Genomic DNA, 15,966 nt, shown 5'->3' on the forward strand with positions numbered 1-15,966 from the left:
TATCAGCCAGACTGAAGCTTGGAGACTTTATCCAATTATAGGAAAACAAATGGAACATTATAAGGCAGGCATTTCAAATGTTGGCATTTATGACATAACAATTAAGTGTTGTCACAAATAATGTGACAATGTTATTAGTAAATGAATGTAAATGAAAACAGCACACAAATGTCACACGTTACATTTAAGCACCAATACTAATTAATTTGAACTGCAAATCATGTCTATTGACTGATGAAGTAAGGTATTTGGGATTAGACCAGAGGTGGTATTCAGCCAGTTATGATTAGTTCTGGAGAACCGGTAGCGGAAATTTTGAGTAGTTCAGAGAACCGGCAGATACCGCCTCTGACTGGCCCCGCCCCCATCTATTCTCTGCCTGTCGAGTCCCAGCTGATTGGCTGGGTCTTCTTTTGTTGCCCTGCACAGGAGAACGGAGCTGGAAAGCAGGTTAGTGGGGTGGAGAGGGAATGGGGATTTTGCAGTATATCCTTCCCCTAGAGCAGAGGTCTCCAACCTTGGCAACTTTAAGACTTGTGGACTTCAACTCCCAGAATTCTCCAGCCAGCTCTGCTGGCTGGAGAATTCTGGGAGTTGAAGTCCACAAGTCTTAAAGTTGCCAAGGTTGGAGACCTCTGCCCTAGAGTGAGGTGGGAATGGAGATTTTGCAGTAACCTTCCCCAGGATTGCGGAGGAATGGAGTTTTTCCAGTTTCCTTCCCTGCCACGCCCACCAAGCCACGCCACAGAACCGGTAGTAAAAAAAAATTGAATCCCACCACTGGATTAGACAATTATTATTCCCCTGCTCCCAAAATCCTGGTTGCTGGCAATATGTAATTACAAAAACTGTAATCTGAGAAGTTGCTGATTTGCTAAATTGCAACCCAACAGTTCATTCCCACAGTGTAATGGAATGTGCGGATGACCTTGGGGAAAGAGGAGTCATGATGATGCCTTGGAAACTATCAGACAAGAGAGGCAGGAGCCCTCAGTGGCATAAGGGTCAGAGAAAGGAAAGATCTGCCCTAATGGATCAAGCAGTTAAATGTTTGTGCCTCCAGATGAGCAAGTTCAATGTCAGTCCTCCCAGGTAAGCCAGCCAGGAAACACGACTAGATGAACTAATTCTGTTTTATTGTAAGGCTACTTTAATAAGACTCTTGCAAGCATGAAGGTGCCAACTTCCTGCTGCCAATTTTAACTGCTTGATCCATTAGGGAAAGCTGCTGCCTAAGTTTCTTTCTCTGACCATTTAGCCACTTGGAGTTCCTGCCTCTCTTGTCTGATTGTTTCCTAGGCAGCAATTCTTCCTCTCAATCCCCAAGGTCATCCACACAGAGACAGAAATCGCATTCATGCATAAAAAAGACAAAGTGAAGACAAAAACACGGTAGGCCATATTTATTGATTAAAAAGGTTTCTATTTAAAACAAAATATATACTAAACGGGTTGAAATAAGCACGGCTAAAACTGTCTGTATATTCATAATGAACTAGGAGATCTATAACTTGCAGCTTGACAGGATGTCTTCCACTAGTCTTTTGTAGACCCAGGCATCGCCCTTCAACCGTTGCCTTCTAATGCCCATGACTTCAGGCTTGCTTAGCTGGCAAATCTCCAATTCAAACTGCATTGTCACTTTGCCATAGTCTGACTGGGTCTGACACTTCAGTTTATAACTGGGTAAAACAAAAAGAAGCAAAAGTGAAGCTACTGCCCAGCAAATCTTTAAAAAAAACAAAAAACACAAGAACCCTGGGTTTTTATTTTCGGGAAGATTTAATGATTCAACTCTCTTGGAAAACCAATAAGCATCACTAAGACACAAGAAAGCCAAAATGGATTGTTTTTAGCTGCCACATAGGGCAAAATGAGCAGCTTCAGACCTGGAATGTTGATATTTCAGGCAATATTTTTCTGAAGAATATGACATGAAGCAAGAGTTTGGCATAAAGCAATTCCTGACACTGATCTCGGACAAGCTATCGCCATCATGGGCAGAATTCAAGAATATTTACCCTACTTACCCTTTCTGTACATATTCAACTTGCTTTTTTGGAAGGACAGCAATTATTTCCTGTAGCAACTCATCTGGATTTATTAAGTTAGTCGATGTCACATTGTAGTGAGCCTACAGGAAGAAGTATTTAACAAAGAAAGGATTATTTCCCAGAGCAAGATATTCTGTCACTTTACATATATAGGTTCTTATGTGCTGTATATTAAGATCAAACTAACATGTGGAAAATCCTTCCAAGATAACTTCCTGCATTTAAATTAGGAACTTGAAAATATAAATGCACTTGAATTGGATCAAATTAAAAACCTATTGAAACCAACAGTCTGTTTCCATAGTGCCAACTAGATGCCCTTTAGAAGCCAACTTAACAGGATAAAATCAAAATAGAGCATTCCTATTAGGAACTGATATTAAAAGAGGTGTTTTGTATGAGAGGTAATAAACAATTATCCCTAACTTTGTTGAGAAGCCCAGATCATTTCCTGTATTCTTTCAGGAGGTAAAGGAGGGGAAAAAAGCATAACACATCTGAACTTAAATCAGCATTTTGCACTCCAAATTTTGTCTTTTGGCAATGAAAATGCTAAAGCCTACTGGGCACATGAAAAACAGTTAATTTTAGTTAGAAGCATCCTGGGAAAACCTTTGGAAAACAGGAGCAACTTTGTCCTGTTTTAAATGCAGAGTGCGTTTAATACATTATGTGGTAGTTATTCCAAGCCTGCATTCTGCAAAGGTTGGGATCACAGATCAAAAGTCCTTCAAGCTAGAAACCACCCGATTGTATTTTTAAAAGACTGGGTATGATGGGTCTCATTATCGGATAAAATGCCTCATTTCTCTTGAAGAGCCGGTTTCATATTTGGGGATCTGCAGCCAAAACAAGGATTGGGATCAATTGTTTCCCTTGATCCCTGCAATTCACTTCATCTGAATTAGTCTGATTGACTATCATACCTTTAACTTCCTCGGGCCTTCTTTAGCTGAACCTTTCCTTTTACTGGGGGTAAGCATTGTGATCATTTTATCCAAGCCCCTTTCAAGGCTCCCAAACATTTTGGCTCCTTTTCTTTTTTGGCCATTTTCCAGATGCATCTGATTTAAATCCAGCTCCACTGAATGGCACCTGCCATAATGAGAGACAGCACGCAGGTGAGTAGATTTAATGCTGCTCACTTCAACCATAGCAACAATGGACCTTCCATTTCTGTTTCAATAGCAGGAAGTAGGAGGAGGAAGAAATTAACAACAACAACAACAAACAGGAGGGCTTGCTGCACAACAGTCATTTGGGATTTTTGAGAGAGAGAACTATATATGTGCTCCAATTCTCTGGGGGCACAAAAGTGAATTTTAATTATGGAAAATAGGAATGCATCCAAGATTGCTGAAGTGTGTAATGTTTTTAAAGAAAGGCCCACAGCCTTTTAATATTTGTTGGTAAATGTAGGAAAGGATTTAAATAGGTTTAACGCAGCCAGCACTGATACATGGCAAAAAGCACTTTTCTTACCAATATAAGGATTAAGACTGGAATAACTGCTGGACATTTACCTTCTCTCGGGGCTAATGACGCTGGCTGTCAGCTCATTTGCTTTAATAGGAGTATTTACTGGCACTGGTTGGGCGACTGAATTTTTCTCTGCAAGAAGAACCATTCAAGTTTGAATCAGTGGGTTTAGAAAGATAACCATTTCTTCTTATAACCATGCTTAAGTTAGTTTTAAGTTAACAAAGAAGATCGATCTTTTGCTTAGTGGTCCCAGAAAAAAATATATGAATAAGGATATCAGTTAAAAATTAACTACATGAAAAAAATGCAAGGGGAGGGAGGGAAGGCATGACCAGGTTCAGTCTGGTTTGAAAGGAGGGTTAAAAGAAGCTATTTTGTGCATTTTACAAGAAAGTGAAGTTGAAATAAACACCGTGTTTCCCCGAAAATAAGACCTAACCAGAAAATAAACACTAGTCTGATTTTTTAGTTTGCTCCTAATATAAGCTCTACCCCCAAAATAAGCCCCAGTTAAGGTCATCACCCGGGGCGGGAGGGTGTTTGTGGGTAGCATGGCCAGCACCACAGGCGGCGAGGGTGTCCAGCAGCAGCAGCCTATGCAACACAGATGAGTACCTGTCCAAGAAGGAGGCAGAGACAGAGGCGGAGGCATGCGATCTGGACGTGCCGCATGGGCAAGTCAAGAGTCGGCAGGCTGGAGAGGGCAGGTGATTCGTCTTTGTGTGGCTGCACTGGCAGCAGATGGAGTCAGAGGCACGGGGAAGGGGGAAGAGTCATACGATCTGGGTGTGCTGTGGGAAAGCCAAGAGTTGATGGAGTGGCTGGCCGGCCATGGGAGACTCATCTTTGCATCTCTTGGCTTGCCTGAGGCCCGCGCAGCATGTCAGGATCGCCTGCCTTACACCCCCTCCCCCGTGCCTCTGCCTGCTGCTGTGTGAAGACAAGCCTTCTGCAGCTTCCCGCTTGGGCCCAGTAACTCTCGGATTTCCCGCGGCTCGCATGGTGCATCCGGATTGTGTGCCTGCCCCAGTGAGCACTTGCCTCCACTTGCTGCTTGTACAGATAATGAGCTCACCTGCACTGTGCAGGCTGCACAGCCTCAGTGAGCGTCGACCAAGGAGCTGGTGGAATGCAGCTGCTACCATACACCATCTTTCCCCATGCACTTGCCGCCCCTTGTGCGCGTGCCAGGGGCGTGGCGCCCAGCCAGGCTGATCACCCTGATATCATGTTTCCCCAAAAATAAGCCCTAATCTTTCGGAGGAAAAAAATATATAAGACTGGGTCTTATTTTGGGAGAAGCGTGGGTAGATATAAATAGTCCCACCCATTAAGTCTTTTGTGGGCTGAAAATACATTTCACAGAAATGATTGGATAAGTACATTACATAAAATAGTTGCATCAACCTGGTATTTAAATAAAATGTACACTCCCCTTCAACATAAGGATGCCATTTTTAATAGTAGCCTCAGGACAAGTATGCTATCAGTCAGCTTATTGCTTGTTTTCAAGTCCACACCCTATGTAGCCAGTTGAAAGTTTCTCATTTCAATCCATTCTCTACAGTTACAAATCTTACCCTCGAGTGGAGCAGAATAATTGGAAGAGGTCAGCACTTGTTTCTCAGCCATGTCCCAAGTAGGCATCTTGGGTGGAGGAAGTGCAAAGGTCTCTGCCTGGGCAGGTGGAGCACCAGTATTCTCTTTGTTGGCACGTTTGTTTGATGTTCCTCTCTTGGGCACAGAAAGTAACGGCGAACTGAACTCTCCCCCATCCTGGAACATTAGATTCTTAAAAATGCATTAGGAAAAAAAAAGATATTTAGACAAAGGGTTTCCAATTTTATGTGAAGAACATGAATTTTATCTGTTCACCATCATAAATCCTAGATACTAGAGCAGCCTATTCATGAATTGGACAAGCTCAAGTACCCTTTTCACCGAGAAACAAGTTAGCTCTGTGTCAGTGCTTATTTCAACTCTTTATTGGTTACAAGGTCCTGCATTAGAGGACATAAGAGGGCCCAGCTAGTAGAATTCAGAAGGTCTCTTATAGGGACACTCTGCTATCAGTCTCAGATGGAAGAATGGAGAAAGCAGAAAATAGGAAGGCCACTTCAACTGGCTCTAATATCATCTCATCTCAGGCACTGACATATAAGCAATGTAGAGTATGAGTATGAAACCAGAGAACATTCTCCTCTGTAAAATGGAGCAATATGTTCTAGTAAATCTATAAGCGTTGTCTAATTGTCTACAGAATTTTTTTGTGTATGGAAGGTGTCACTAGTATCTGGTGACAGACCAGCACCACTGCTGAAATTTAACAGCACATTGCTAAGAACTCTGGAGAAAAAAATGTAGCTTGTCATCCTTATTTCTATATCAATTTAGCTCTTGCACCATATTAAACAGATTATCCCAATAATAATCTACAATATACTTCTATGTATTTTTACCTTGATCTTCTACAAGAAAATGCAGTGTACTTTACAGCTGTCCTCCTATCCAGGGGCTGATTAGAAGATACCTACAGTAGTGGCCAAAATTGTGGAAACCTTTTGGGAAAAATGTATTTTTGAGGACTGATGGCTAATAACCACTTTTTTAGGAGTAGTACCATAAAATTATATATCAATGGAAAGATAATTTAATCAAGAACATAATGCAACAAAGTTTGTTCAATTATCTGTATTCTATGAAAAGTTATAGCCAAATAACCAGAAAAAGGAAGCACAACTTGCTTAGGTTGATATTAGGTAGCTTTCCTTCATCTGATTGTAGCCAATGAGCATGAGTGTTTAGAGAGCCAATCAGGTGCAATCTTGTTTTGGCAATGAGCCAATCAGATCACAGTAGGATTCAGTTATTAATGTCAAGTATTGAAGCTGAGAGGAAGACATTTGCCAGTGTGTTATGTGATCACTATCAAGTTGGTTGGGTATTTTTGTGTTCTTTCATTTAGTGAACTTGTAAAATGTAATGAAATTAAAGTAATGGTGCAAAGAGTTGACTGGTCATCCAGAAAGCGATGTAAAATAGTATTATTAAGTAAACAAGGCTACAGTTATAAAGAAATTAGAAGAAAAAAAAATCAAAGGTGGCATTTCTAAGTTTTTGAAGAGGTATAAAAAGACTCAGTCATTACAAAACCACACTGGTAAAGGGAGGAAAAGATGCACAACAGCAAGTGATGATAGAAGAATTAAGAGACTGTGTCTACGTGACAGAAGAAAATCATCTGGGTGTATACAAGATGAAATGGTGCAATACAATGTGAAGTTGAGCGCAAGGACTGTTCGGCGCAGACTGCAGGAATTTGGCCTAAAATCTAGAATTCCACGAAAAAAGCCACTTTTATCTCCCAAACAAAGGTTGAAAAGACTAAACTGGGCTAAAATCCATGTTACCTGGACAGAGGAAAAATGGGACCGTGTTATTTGGAGTGATGAGACCAAAATCTCCCTGTCTGGTAGTGATGGCATAAAAACACACTTTCCCCAAAAGGTTTCCACAATTTTGGTCACTACTGTACTTATCTTGACTTGAGATGCCCTTTACAGAAGGCTGCCATTAACCAACTGTCAATCTATGGGTGTCTCTAGTTTGGTATTTTCCAGAGTTACCAACAAATTTCTCCTGCTGGGAGATGCCAAGAAATCTTTCCCATGGAAATCGGGTCCCACCAGCCTAAATCTCTTTTTTTGCTGTTATTTCTGAAACTGGGATATATCAAGCAATACAACTGTTTACCATGGTGTAGTGGTTAGGGTTGTTGAACCGGAAGTGGGAAATCCCATATCCTAAAATCTACCTTCAGCTATAGACATACCCTGGACCACTTCCTCCTCTTCAACTGGTGCTACTGCACAGGTTTGTTGTGGGGAAAATAGAATTGTGACATGTATGCTTTTCTTGAGTTCCTCAAGAAAAGCAGGATATAAGTCAAATCAATATACAATACCACATACAGAAGCAATGTTATAAAAAGAAAATATTCAACTAGATTCTGTTTTCTAAAGAGTACAAACCAAAAGCTAGCCATGGTTTAAATACAGCGCTGAGAAAATAAATTAGAATAAAAGGTCAATATTTGTAGATACCTGCTTAGGTCTGGGTGTATTTCCTAACATAAGCTGACCATCATCAAAAGACGTTAGAAATTCCATGGAACCAAATACATAGGGAAGTTCTTTATTATCCGAACCATCTTCATAACTCAGGGCTTTTTTTATCTGTACAAAGAATTGTTTCAGAAGTAATGTATAGATAGACACAAGTCCACAACTGTCTATGATTGATTCTGAAGGCCCCTTGGCACAATAATCCAGTCTGGCACTTTGACAGTATAGTTAAAAAAAGGCTTTAAGTGCAATACACTTGGATCATTTATTTTGTTAACAAGGAGTTTATATATTACTCTTACCCACTTCCCATCAAGTCCCATTTTTATATACTACAAATTGATTGCTGATAAAATATAAGGATGGATTGTGTAATAGGATCTTTGCCCTGTACATAGAGAATTACAACTTCCTCTAAAAAAATAAAATAAAACCTGGGTCATTTTTGTCCAACGGGAAAGAAACAATGCTATCAAATGGTTTGATATTTTGACCTTGCCAAGATTTAAAACAGAGAGCCAATTTGGCATAGTGGGCAGAAATCAGGAGATCTTGAGTTCTACTCCTGACTTAAGCACAAACTCAGCTAGGTGATCTTGGGCTATCCCTCTCTCTCAGCTCTAGGAAGCAAGCAAGGGCAAACTACTTCTGAAATTTTGCCCCAAAATTCAGGGACTTGTCCCGGCACTTGCAAGGAATCAACAATGGCTCAAAGCCACACGTATACACACAAAGACTTAAAACAGCTTAGCTTTAATACAGCAGTATCTGGAGCCTTCTACGATGCCCTGAATTGTATATATTACAGTTAGATTTGCTAAGCCCTGACTTAAACTGGATATGTGGCAGGCTGAGTGGTTCACAATTCAGAGCATTATCGTCATATTGCAAACACTGGAGTCCCCATCCCCAATCATTATTATTGGAATACCAGCAAAATAGATAGCAATAAAAAGAGATAACATACCTTCCCTTCTTTGAATAGTGTGGTGCTCATACATTCTCCTGCTAGACAAGGAATCCTCAGGCGAACAGGCTTACCATGAGTCTTCTTGTATTGAAGCAAGAGGTATGTTGCAGATATATTATCATATTTCCACTAATAAAGAAACATACATTCTGGTTACTTGTTTCTAAAAAAAAAAATATAGCAATTTACCCGAAACTCACTTGCATTCCAGAATTTTAAGCCTTTTTTTCAGTGAAATGCATACCACAGATTATCACTCTTCCTTGAAAAGGCAAACAGCAACTCAGCTTGCAAGCAAAACCCCTCACGCTTCAAACTCCCTCCAATAACTCCCCAGCCCCCTCTCCCAGAAAGAGACATTCAGAATTTGAATCCGTGACCTGCCTCAAAAGCCAAGCTCGCTTTATTACTCTGCAGTCTTTCAGTTAAATTGCAGAATAATTTTATAGAATTTCCTACCCCCAATCTTGGCCCTTTAGAGACATGTTTGCACATTTGGATACATTTAGCTGAATTAAAGCTCATTAATTCCACTCCTACCTTATGATCACAAAATTTGTGAGATTCATGTCTTACCTCTAGCCTCTTTAGTTTTAATTTCACAATCATAAAACAGCCTGTATTTTTCAAGTCAATCTGCCATGAAATATGCAAATTCTTACCATGAAATAAGCAGCTGATTGCCATGAAGATGAAGCCTGAGCAGTTAAGAATTTAGGTTTGCATGGTTTTCCAAAGGGATATGAAATTTAGTGCCTGCAGACCAGCGATGAAGTGTACAGACCAATATATTTACAAAAACTCAACAAGAAAAAACAGACTGTTTTCAACAATGGGATCAGTATTGGGAAAAAGGCGTACCCATCACCATAATCCATTTCTACCAATATAGATGCAAAAGATTCCTTGGGGAATTCGAGGAAAGTCTAAAGGGTGCTCTTAATATCCTCTGTAAGCTAACAAGCCTGACTAGCATCTCAGATGAACAGGCAGCGTCTCTAACCAGAATCTTCTGTAGGAAATGCAGCATTTTATTACAACAGACTTGGAAAGCATTTTTAAAAGGCAAGGAATTTGAAATACTAAAACTTAATTCGGCATTGCTAAATGTGTGTGTGTGTGTGTGTGTGTGCTTTGCAAGTTTCAAATCAGAAACTCCGCAGCACCCAAGCCATTGTTTTACAGACTCCTCTCTCTCAAATGACTTTTTACCTCACAGAATTAATAGCTACTGATGTGTATGTTGCTTTAGGGGAGCAGAATCTCATAATCTTGGGATGGTGGATTGGACGAAAAAGAACCCCCCCCCCCCCGATATTTGTATTTTACAACTTCATAAATTGAATAATTCAATTAACAAGGGGGCTAAATAATATACAGTATTTTCTTGGTGTGCCAATGAATTTCACCTTCAAACGAGGTCTCAAAAATATTCAGCAGTGGATATTTCATTTCCAATGGTAACCGAGTTCAAGGAATTGGTTATCTTGTCCTTGACAGTATGGATAATTTAAGTACCTTTATACAGCATCACAATTAATTTGTTTATGCAGACATCCAGCCACTTTCTAAAAAAAAAAATCATGGAAAGTTGTTCCATGCAAGAGGCATTCCATAAAAAAAAAAAAAAGCTTGGGATTCTGGTCAAACTTCTCTGAAGTTGGTAATAAGGCTATACTTGAGCCTCATTCTAACAAAGAAAAATGAGGTAAAGGTGGTCAGATCCAAATATTTGTAGATGGAGAAATAACACTGGTTCATGCTAACGAGGACCAAAGGTCCAATGTACATTCAGAAGTAAGTTAAAGGTCAATTCTTTATGTGACAAAGTGCTAGGTGCCATTACTTCACCTAATGTACTGTATGTACCCAAAAACACAACAGGGACTGTGTAGTGCAAGGCTGTCAAACTCCTGGCCTATGGGCCGGATTGTCATGTGCTGGCCCTTCCCATGCCTGGTTTAGCTATGGGGGGGGAAGTCCCAATAAGTCATGTGACACAACTATGATGATGTGAGTTTGACACCCCTGGTGTAGTGGAAGCCACAGTTCAAGCTCATAAAATAAAAGCCCTCTGGCTCTTCACACACCTGACTCTCCCTCCTACTTAGTGGTGCTAAGTTCCTCCAAGAACAGTTTAATTTCCAGAGCAACCCACTGGGTATCTATCCCCTTAAGCCTGGTGTACGCTTTCTGGTGATTAAAATATTGAGAAGAGAGGAGAGATGTTAGCACTATGTCTTGACCATAACATTGTCAAGACATGAAACCCAGTCCCATCAAAAACAATACCTAACTTTATATACATTTAAAATTTAGCAGAAACTTTGGCACTATTTTACGTTTTAGACATTAAAGCCAACATTCCTGGCTGAGGGAAATAAATAGAACAGTCCAGGCCATTTTGGGGTGGTGGGGTGGTGGTGGAAGCAGCTTTAAAAGAGAATTGCAAAAGAAAAGACTATGCTCTAGGGAGACCACAAGATGGTGCTGGCTACAAATAAAAAATATTGTAGTTCATTGTAAAGATCTTTGAGTGGGATTTTACATTATTATTTCAAATAACAAAAAAGGGGAATTATTACTTGATACAAAAAGTCAAAGTCCATACAATTGCTGAACTTGCAGAGAAATGATAGCAGACTTTTAAGGCACAAACAAACACCAAAACAAATTAATTTTCTTTTCCTTCAAGAGTCCTACCTCCACGATGTTCCTATATTCCACTATTTCAATCTTCCTGGATTTTTTTTCTCTTAAATTCCAGACTTTAATCTGAGACTCTTGGAAACAACCTTAATCTCCTCTTAATATAGCTTTGGTCCAGCAACTTCTGTCTTGCTTTTTCCATAGCCAAAATAGAGGAAGGGACTGGGACAACTTTCTGTACGCATGAAAGAGAACCTACCTACTTCAGGAAAATGTGGGTTCTACATCTGTACATGTCAGGACTATAAGATGGCCAGATGTGAATGTCTGGTCTGCATCCTGGCACTCAGAACAGATTGTATCAAGCCATTTGATTGGTTCAAATTGCAATGTTCTGGTTCAGGTAAAAAGCTGATGGGTTTACAGATGGATTATGGTAACCTGCTCTACATGAGGCTGCTCTTGAGGACCATTTGGAAGCTATGCTGGTCCATAAGGCAGCACACTTGGGTAATTATGGGCTCAGTTAGTTTGCCCACCTGACAGTAGATGCTTTTATTGCTAAGCTAATTAGCTTCTGAGTGTAATTCAAAGTTCTGGTCATTACCCTTAAAGTTATATGTAATTTAGTTCCTGGATATCTCTAAGATTGCCTACATTGGGTATAATTTTCCCTTCCCTGAGATAGTTGAAGGACATGTTATAAGTTCCACCTCTGAAATACTTCTATTACAAGAATCTCAAGGGTGAGATTCTTGGCTGGAGGTAGCTCTGCCACCTTTAGAATAGCCTACCTCCTTTTCTATTGGGATTTCACAGAGCAATAATAATCTGCCTTTCCCATCATTGAATGGGTGATGAAACAGAATTGTGATGTTCCTTCCAAGGGAAGTGATGCCTGACTATATGAGGAGAAAGACCATTGTATTTATAAACATGTTTCTCTGCTGCTATAATCAGAATGACACTGTTTGGCTTAATAGACTTTGGTTTTTGAATGAGAGATTTATGGTTGCTGTGTTTATAAGCATTTTAATCTTAATATTGTAATATAGGAGCTGTAAACTACTTGGAGTACGGCTGTTTGGCGTAGAAACTTAAATGAATAAACTTAAATACATACAAAAGAACAGAAGCAGAATAGACATTGGACCAGAAGCTGTTTGTGGAAGATGGACTTAATCTCACATGCTTAAATTTCTGATTCAAGTCTTTAACTTTCTGATCCATGGAAGCTAAGAATGCAATCTGAAATGGACACCAAACTTTCCTCCCAGTTGCTATGCCCAATAAATCGGATATTTAACAGTTGACATAGAGCAGGGCTGTCAAACTCCTAGCCCATGGGCTAGATGCATCACGTGCTGGCCACGCCTATGCCTGGTTTAGCGAAGGGGGGAAAAAGTCCCACTACGTCACGTGACACCACCATGACGATGCGAGTTTGACACTGCTGACATAGAGGATCCCAAAAGAAGTTTCCAAGGATACTCTTTGAAAACGTAAGTTTTGAGCATGGGAAGTCAGTCTACACGGAAAACTTTCCAAACTTCCAGAAAAGACTCTCAAGTGTTTATACTACAAACATATTTACAAGTTTAAATGAAGTCAAAATATGTCAGCTCTCAATATCAAGCTTTGATACTGAACGAATGCATTTTTACTCCCCAAGACTCTCCAACGATTATTAAATACAAACGTTACCTCTGAAATTACGTCTGCCATTTTTTCTCTTCTACATTTATGAAACACAGAAAGTTCTGTTATGCAATCTTCATCAAGGCATCCAAGCTGGGAGGGAAAACATTTATATATTACAATTAAGACTTGAAAATATAAAAGTTTTTTTTTTTTTAAAATGACACCAGTTTTGCCAGAAACTGGGCTATACAACCCCCCACACACACACACACCGGTCTGCAGAGAAAAAGTCTCTCCACAGAACCAGTCCCTGGTACCCAAAAGATTGGGGGCCGCTGACCTCCAGAAAGCCAAGAATGCCAGTTCTGACAGGTAAGAGGAGGTAAGCGGTGGAGGGTTTGGGGCAGGGCAGAAGGCGCACAGTAGAATAAAATCCTTAATTTCAAGAGGGCCTTCTTAAAATCTGTGCTTATTGCCCAGAGGATAATGTGTGTTAATCAGAACAGATAACGCTGGCCAAGCAGTCTAATCTGATATACAAGGCAGTTTCCTTGCAACTATGTCTTCAGAGAATCGGGGCCACGGAAAGGTTCATTGGAAAAACATTTATTTTGACAACTGCCCAGCTTGATTGATATTGAATAGCTTTTAAATTACATTAAACAGCCTAGTGCTAGATATAACAGAAAGCTAAGCTGAAATCAATACTTTATATTGCTCTTCCCAAAATCCGAGGTTTGTGTACATTTTGACAGATTGTAATAGCAACAGGTAGAATAATGGTATCTCTTGATTTTGCCTTAGAAACTCAAGAGGTACATGATTGCTCAGCAGAGAATTTTTGATACAAGGATGGCATGGCAGCCACCACGTTATTCAGAATGTTTTAAGTTCTTAAGCTAAGAACTTTTAATAGCATGCTTCCTTTGCAATTGGTGATTAAACTATTCACTAATCACATCGGCCCAGGTTTTCCTAGATAGGGTCTCGTTAATATAAATTGATCAACTCACGGGGTATTTACTTTGCCACAGGACAGCAAAGGAATAACCGTGCATGAGCCAAGGATGATTTAAAAGATGCTTCACCATAATCCGTTTCTTTGGGTCCACCTAGTGGTCAAGAAAAGAAACATAATTTAAAATAAAGACCCTTGATAGGTAGTCCTTGACTTAAAACAGTTCATTTCGTGACCGCTTGAAGTAACCATGACATTGAAAAAATGTGAGTTATGACCATTTTCACACTTACGACTGTTACAGCCAGCCCCATGGTCATACGATTTACATTTGGATGCTTGACAACTGACTCATATTTATGACGTTTGAAGTGTCCAGGGATCATGTGGCCATCTTTGCGAACTTCTGACAAGCGAAGTCAACGGGAAAGCCCGATGCACTTAACAACCAAGTTACTACCATGTTAACTTTAACAACTGCAGTGATTCACTTTTAACAACTCAGCAAGAAAAATTGTAAAATGGGGCAAAACGGACTTTAACAAATTTCTCACTTAGTAACATAAATTCTGGGCTCAATTGTGGTTGTAACTCAAGGACTACCTGTATAGGGATTAGAAAAAGATATCATAGCACTGATCTGCAACTAAGAGAAGTCAGTGCTGTGACGAATAGCATCCAGTGTTTTTCAGGCATTTTAGCACTTATTCTTGAGGGGTTGGTTTTGCCAACCACTCTGAATGGTTTTGCCCTTCAAGGTATATTATTCTATCTGAGCTAGTTGAACAACTGTACAGGAAACAGGTCTATTGACCTTTGGCTACAACAGTGTAATAGAACTTCCATATTCAAAGACAGAATATCTCAATAGTAGTTCCAGATTAACAGAACAATGGAAGGGGATATAAACAAAGACTGACGTAAGCAGAGTGGGAAGAGTTGAACTAAGTATGGATATCTTGGAAAGTTTGTGATCCAGTGAGACCTTTTCTTGTGTCTGAGGCTTACCTGCAACATCTGTTGCAGAAGCAGGATACTGCCAGGTGAAAGCCACTTGGGGACATCATATTTCCCCCTCTGTAGGAAAAAAAAAGACATCACAGTTGAATGAACTTCTCTTCCAATTTGACATCATTCACAAATTCACAAGCTTCCCCTTTACCCCTTCATCAACATCGTTTAAATATGTTAACACGGAGTACAGTTGGGCAGACCCACACATATTGGAGATTAATTATTACTTATTTTCACTTTACTGACATTTCTCTCTCGTGTACCTTATATATTGATCCTTAACTATAAAGAGCATTAGGCCCATAATAAGATTTGAAAGCACCCTGCCTGACACCTCAACCTCAGAAAAGAAATAATTGATGGACACTCTTTAAGTCCTAGGTGAGCAAGCTATGTTTCTCCTTAATTGCCATACCATCTTGGCCATAGCTACTTTGCTAATGAGAATGTCAGAGAGTATTTTGTCAAATACTTTGCTAAAAGCATCCTATGTGTACTGCATTTCCTAAAGCAACAGGAAAAAAGATGCCCAGTTAAAACAATGAAAAAATGCTGGTTTCCAATAATTAATGCATTGTTTTCAAGCTGCTTATTTATTAATCATTTTGTGGTCTGCTATAAAATCATAGAAATGATACAGAAATCAAGTCTGAGAGAGACAGAGGGAAGGGGGGAGGGAGAGAGAGATGTGGAAGATCTTCCATGTATTACAAATAATTTTGGAAGAGAGACTATCTGCGTGCACAGCATGTGATCTGCCTGCTGAAGAGGCTAATTGAGGAATAAGAAGAAGAATACTCCAGATAATAAGTTACTACCTATACATGATTACACTGGCTGGAACTGTGATTGTTCGGCTGAAGCTGAGGCTACCAGCTGAAGCATTTAGGCAACTGCGCATACGTGAATCACAGGATGTATAGCAAATGAAGAGAAATGCAAGGCATATGAATTGAACCCAGTCACAGTTGCTTTGTTTTTGTTGAATCTGAATGCAATTCAGCATTTCTTTCCCTAAAAGAATTGATCCCAACTGAAATTCAGTGTGCTACCCAATCTAATGTCTTTTAATAC

General features: G+C 39.8%; 1 protein-coding gene across 2 annotated transcripts in view; it reads right to left on the minus strand.

Annotated features, from left to right (window-relative positions):
• Positions 1-1,388: 1,388 nt before the first annotated feature.
• Positions 1,389-15,966, minus strand: part of MELK (maternal embryonic leucine zipper kinase) — a 41,806-nt gene continuing 27,228 nt past the window's right edge. The window contains exons 9-18 of one of the 2 annotated variants that reach the window (XM_026672844.2): positions 14,887-14,955; positions 13,934-14,032; positions 12,984-13,070; positions 8,628-8,759; positions 7,640-7,771; positions 5,117-5,327; positions 3,578-3,665; positions 2,981-3,149; positions 2,031-2,134; positions 1,389-1,682 (exon numbers count right to left, since the gene is read on the minus strand). In XM_026672844.2, coding sequence (XP_026528629.2) covers positions 1,505-1,682; positions 2,031-2,134; positions 2,981-3,149; positions 3,578-3,665; positions 5,117-5,327; positions 7,640-7,771; positions 8,628-8,759; positions 12,984-13,070; positions 13,934-14,032; positions 14,887-14,955 — 1,269 coding nt within the window. In that variant the 3' untranslated portion in view covers positions 1,389-1,504. The remainder of the gene's footprint in view (positions 1,683-2,030; positions 2,135-2,980; positions 3,150-3,577; positions 3,666-5,116; positions 5,328-7,639; positions 7,772-8,627; positions 8,760-12,983; positions 13,071-13,933; positions 14,033-14,886; positions 14,956-15,966) is intronic. The other variant, XM_087957414.1, reaches the window with a different exon arrangement.

The sequence above is a fragment of the Notechis scutatus genome, chromosome 2 (genome assembly GCF_049901735.1).
Source record: "Notechis scutatus isolate UNSWTSFEM ecotype Mainland chromosome 2, rNotScu1.2, whole genome shotgun sequence".
In the NCBI taxonomy this organism is placed as follows: domain Eukaryota; kingdom Metazoa; phylum Chordata; class Lepidosauria; order Squamata; family Elapidae; genus Notechis; species Notechis scutatus.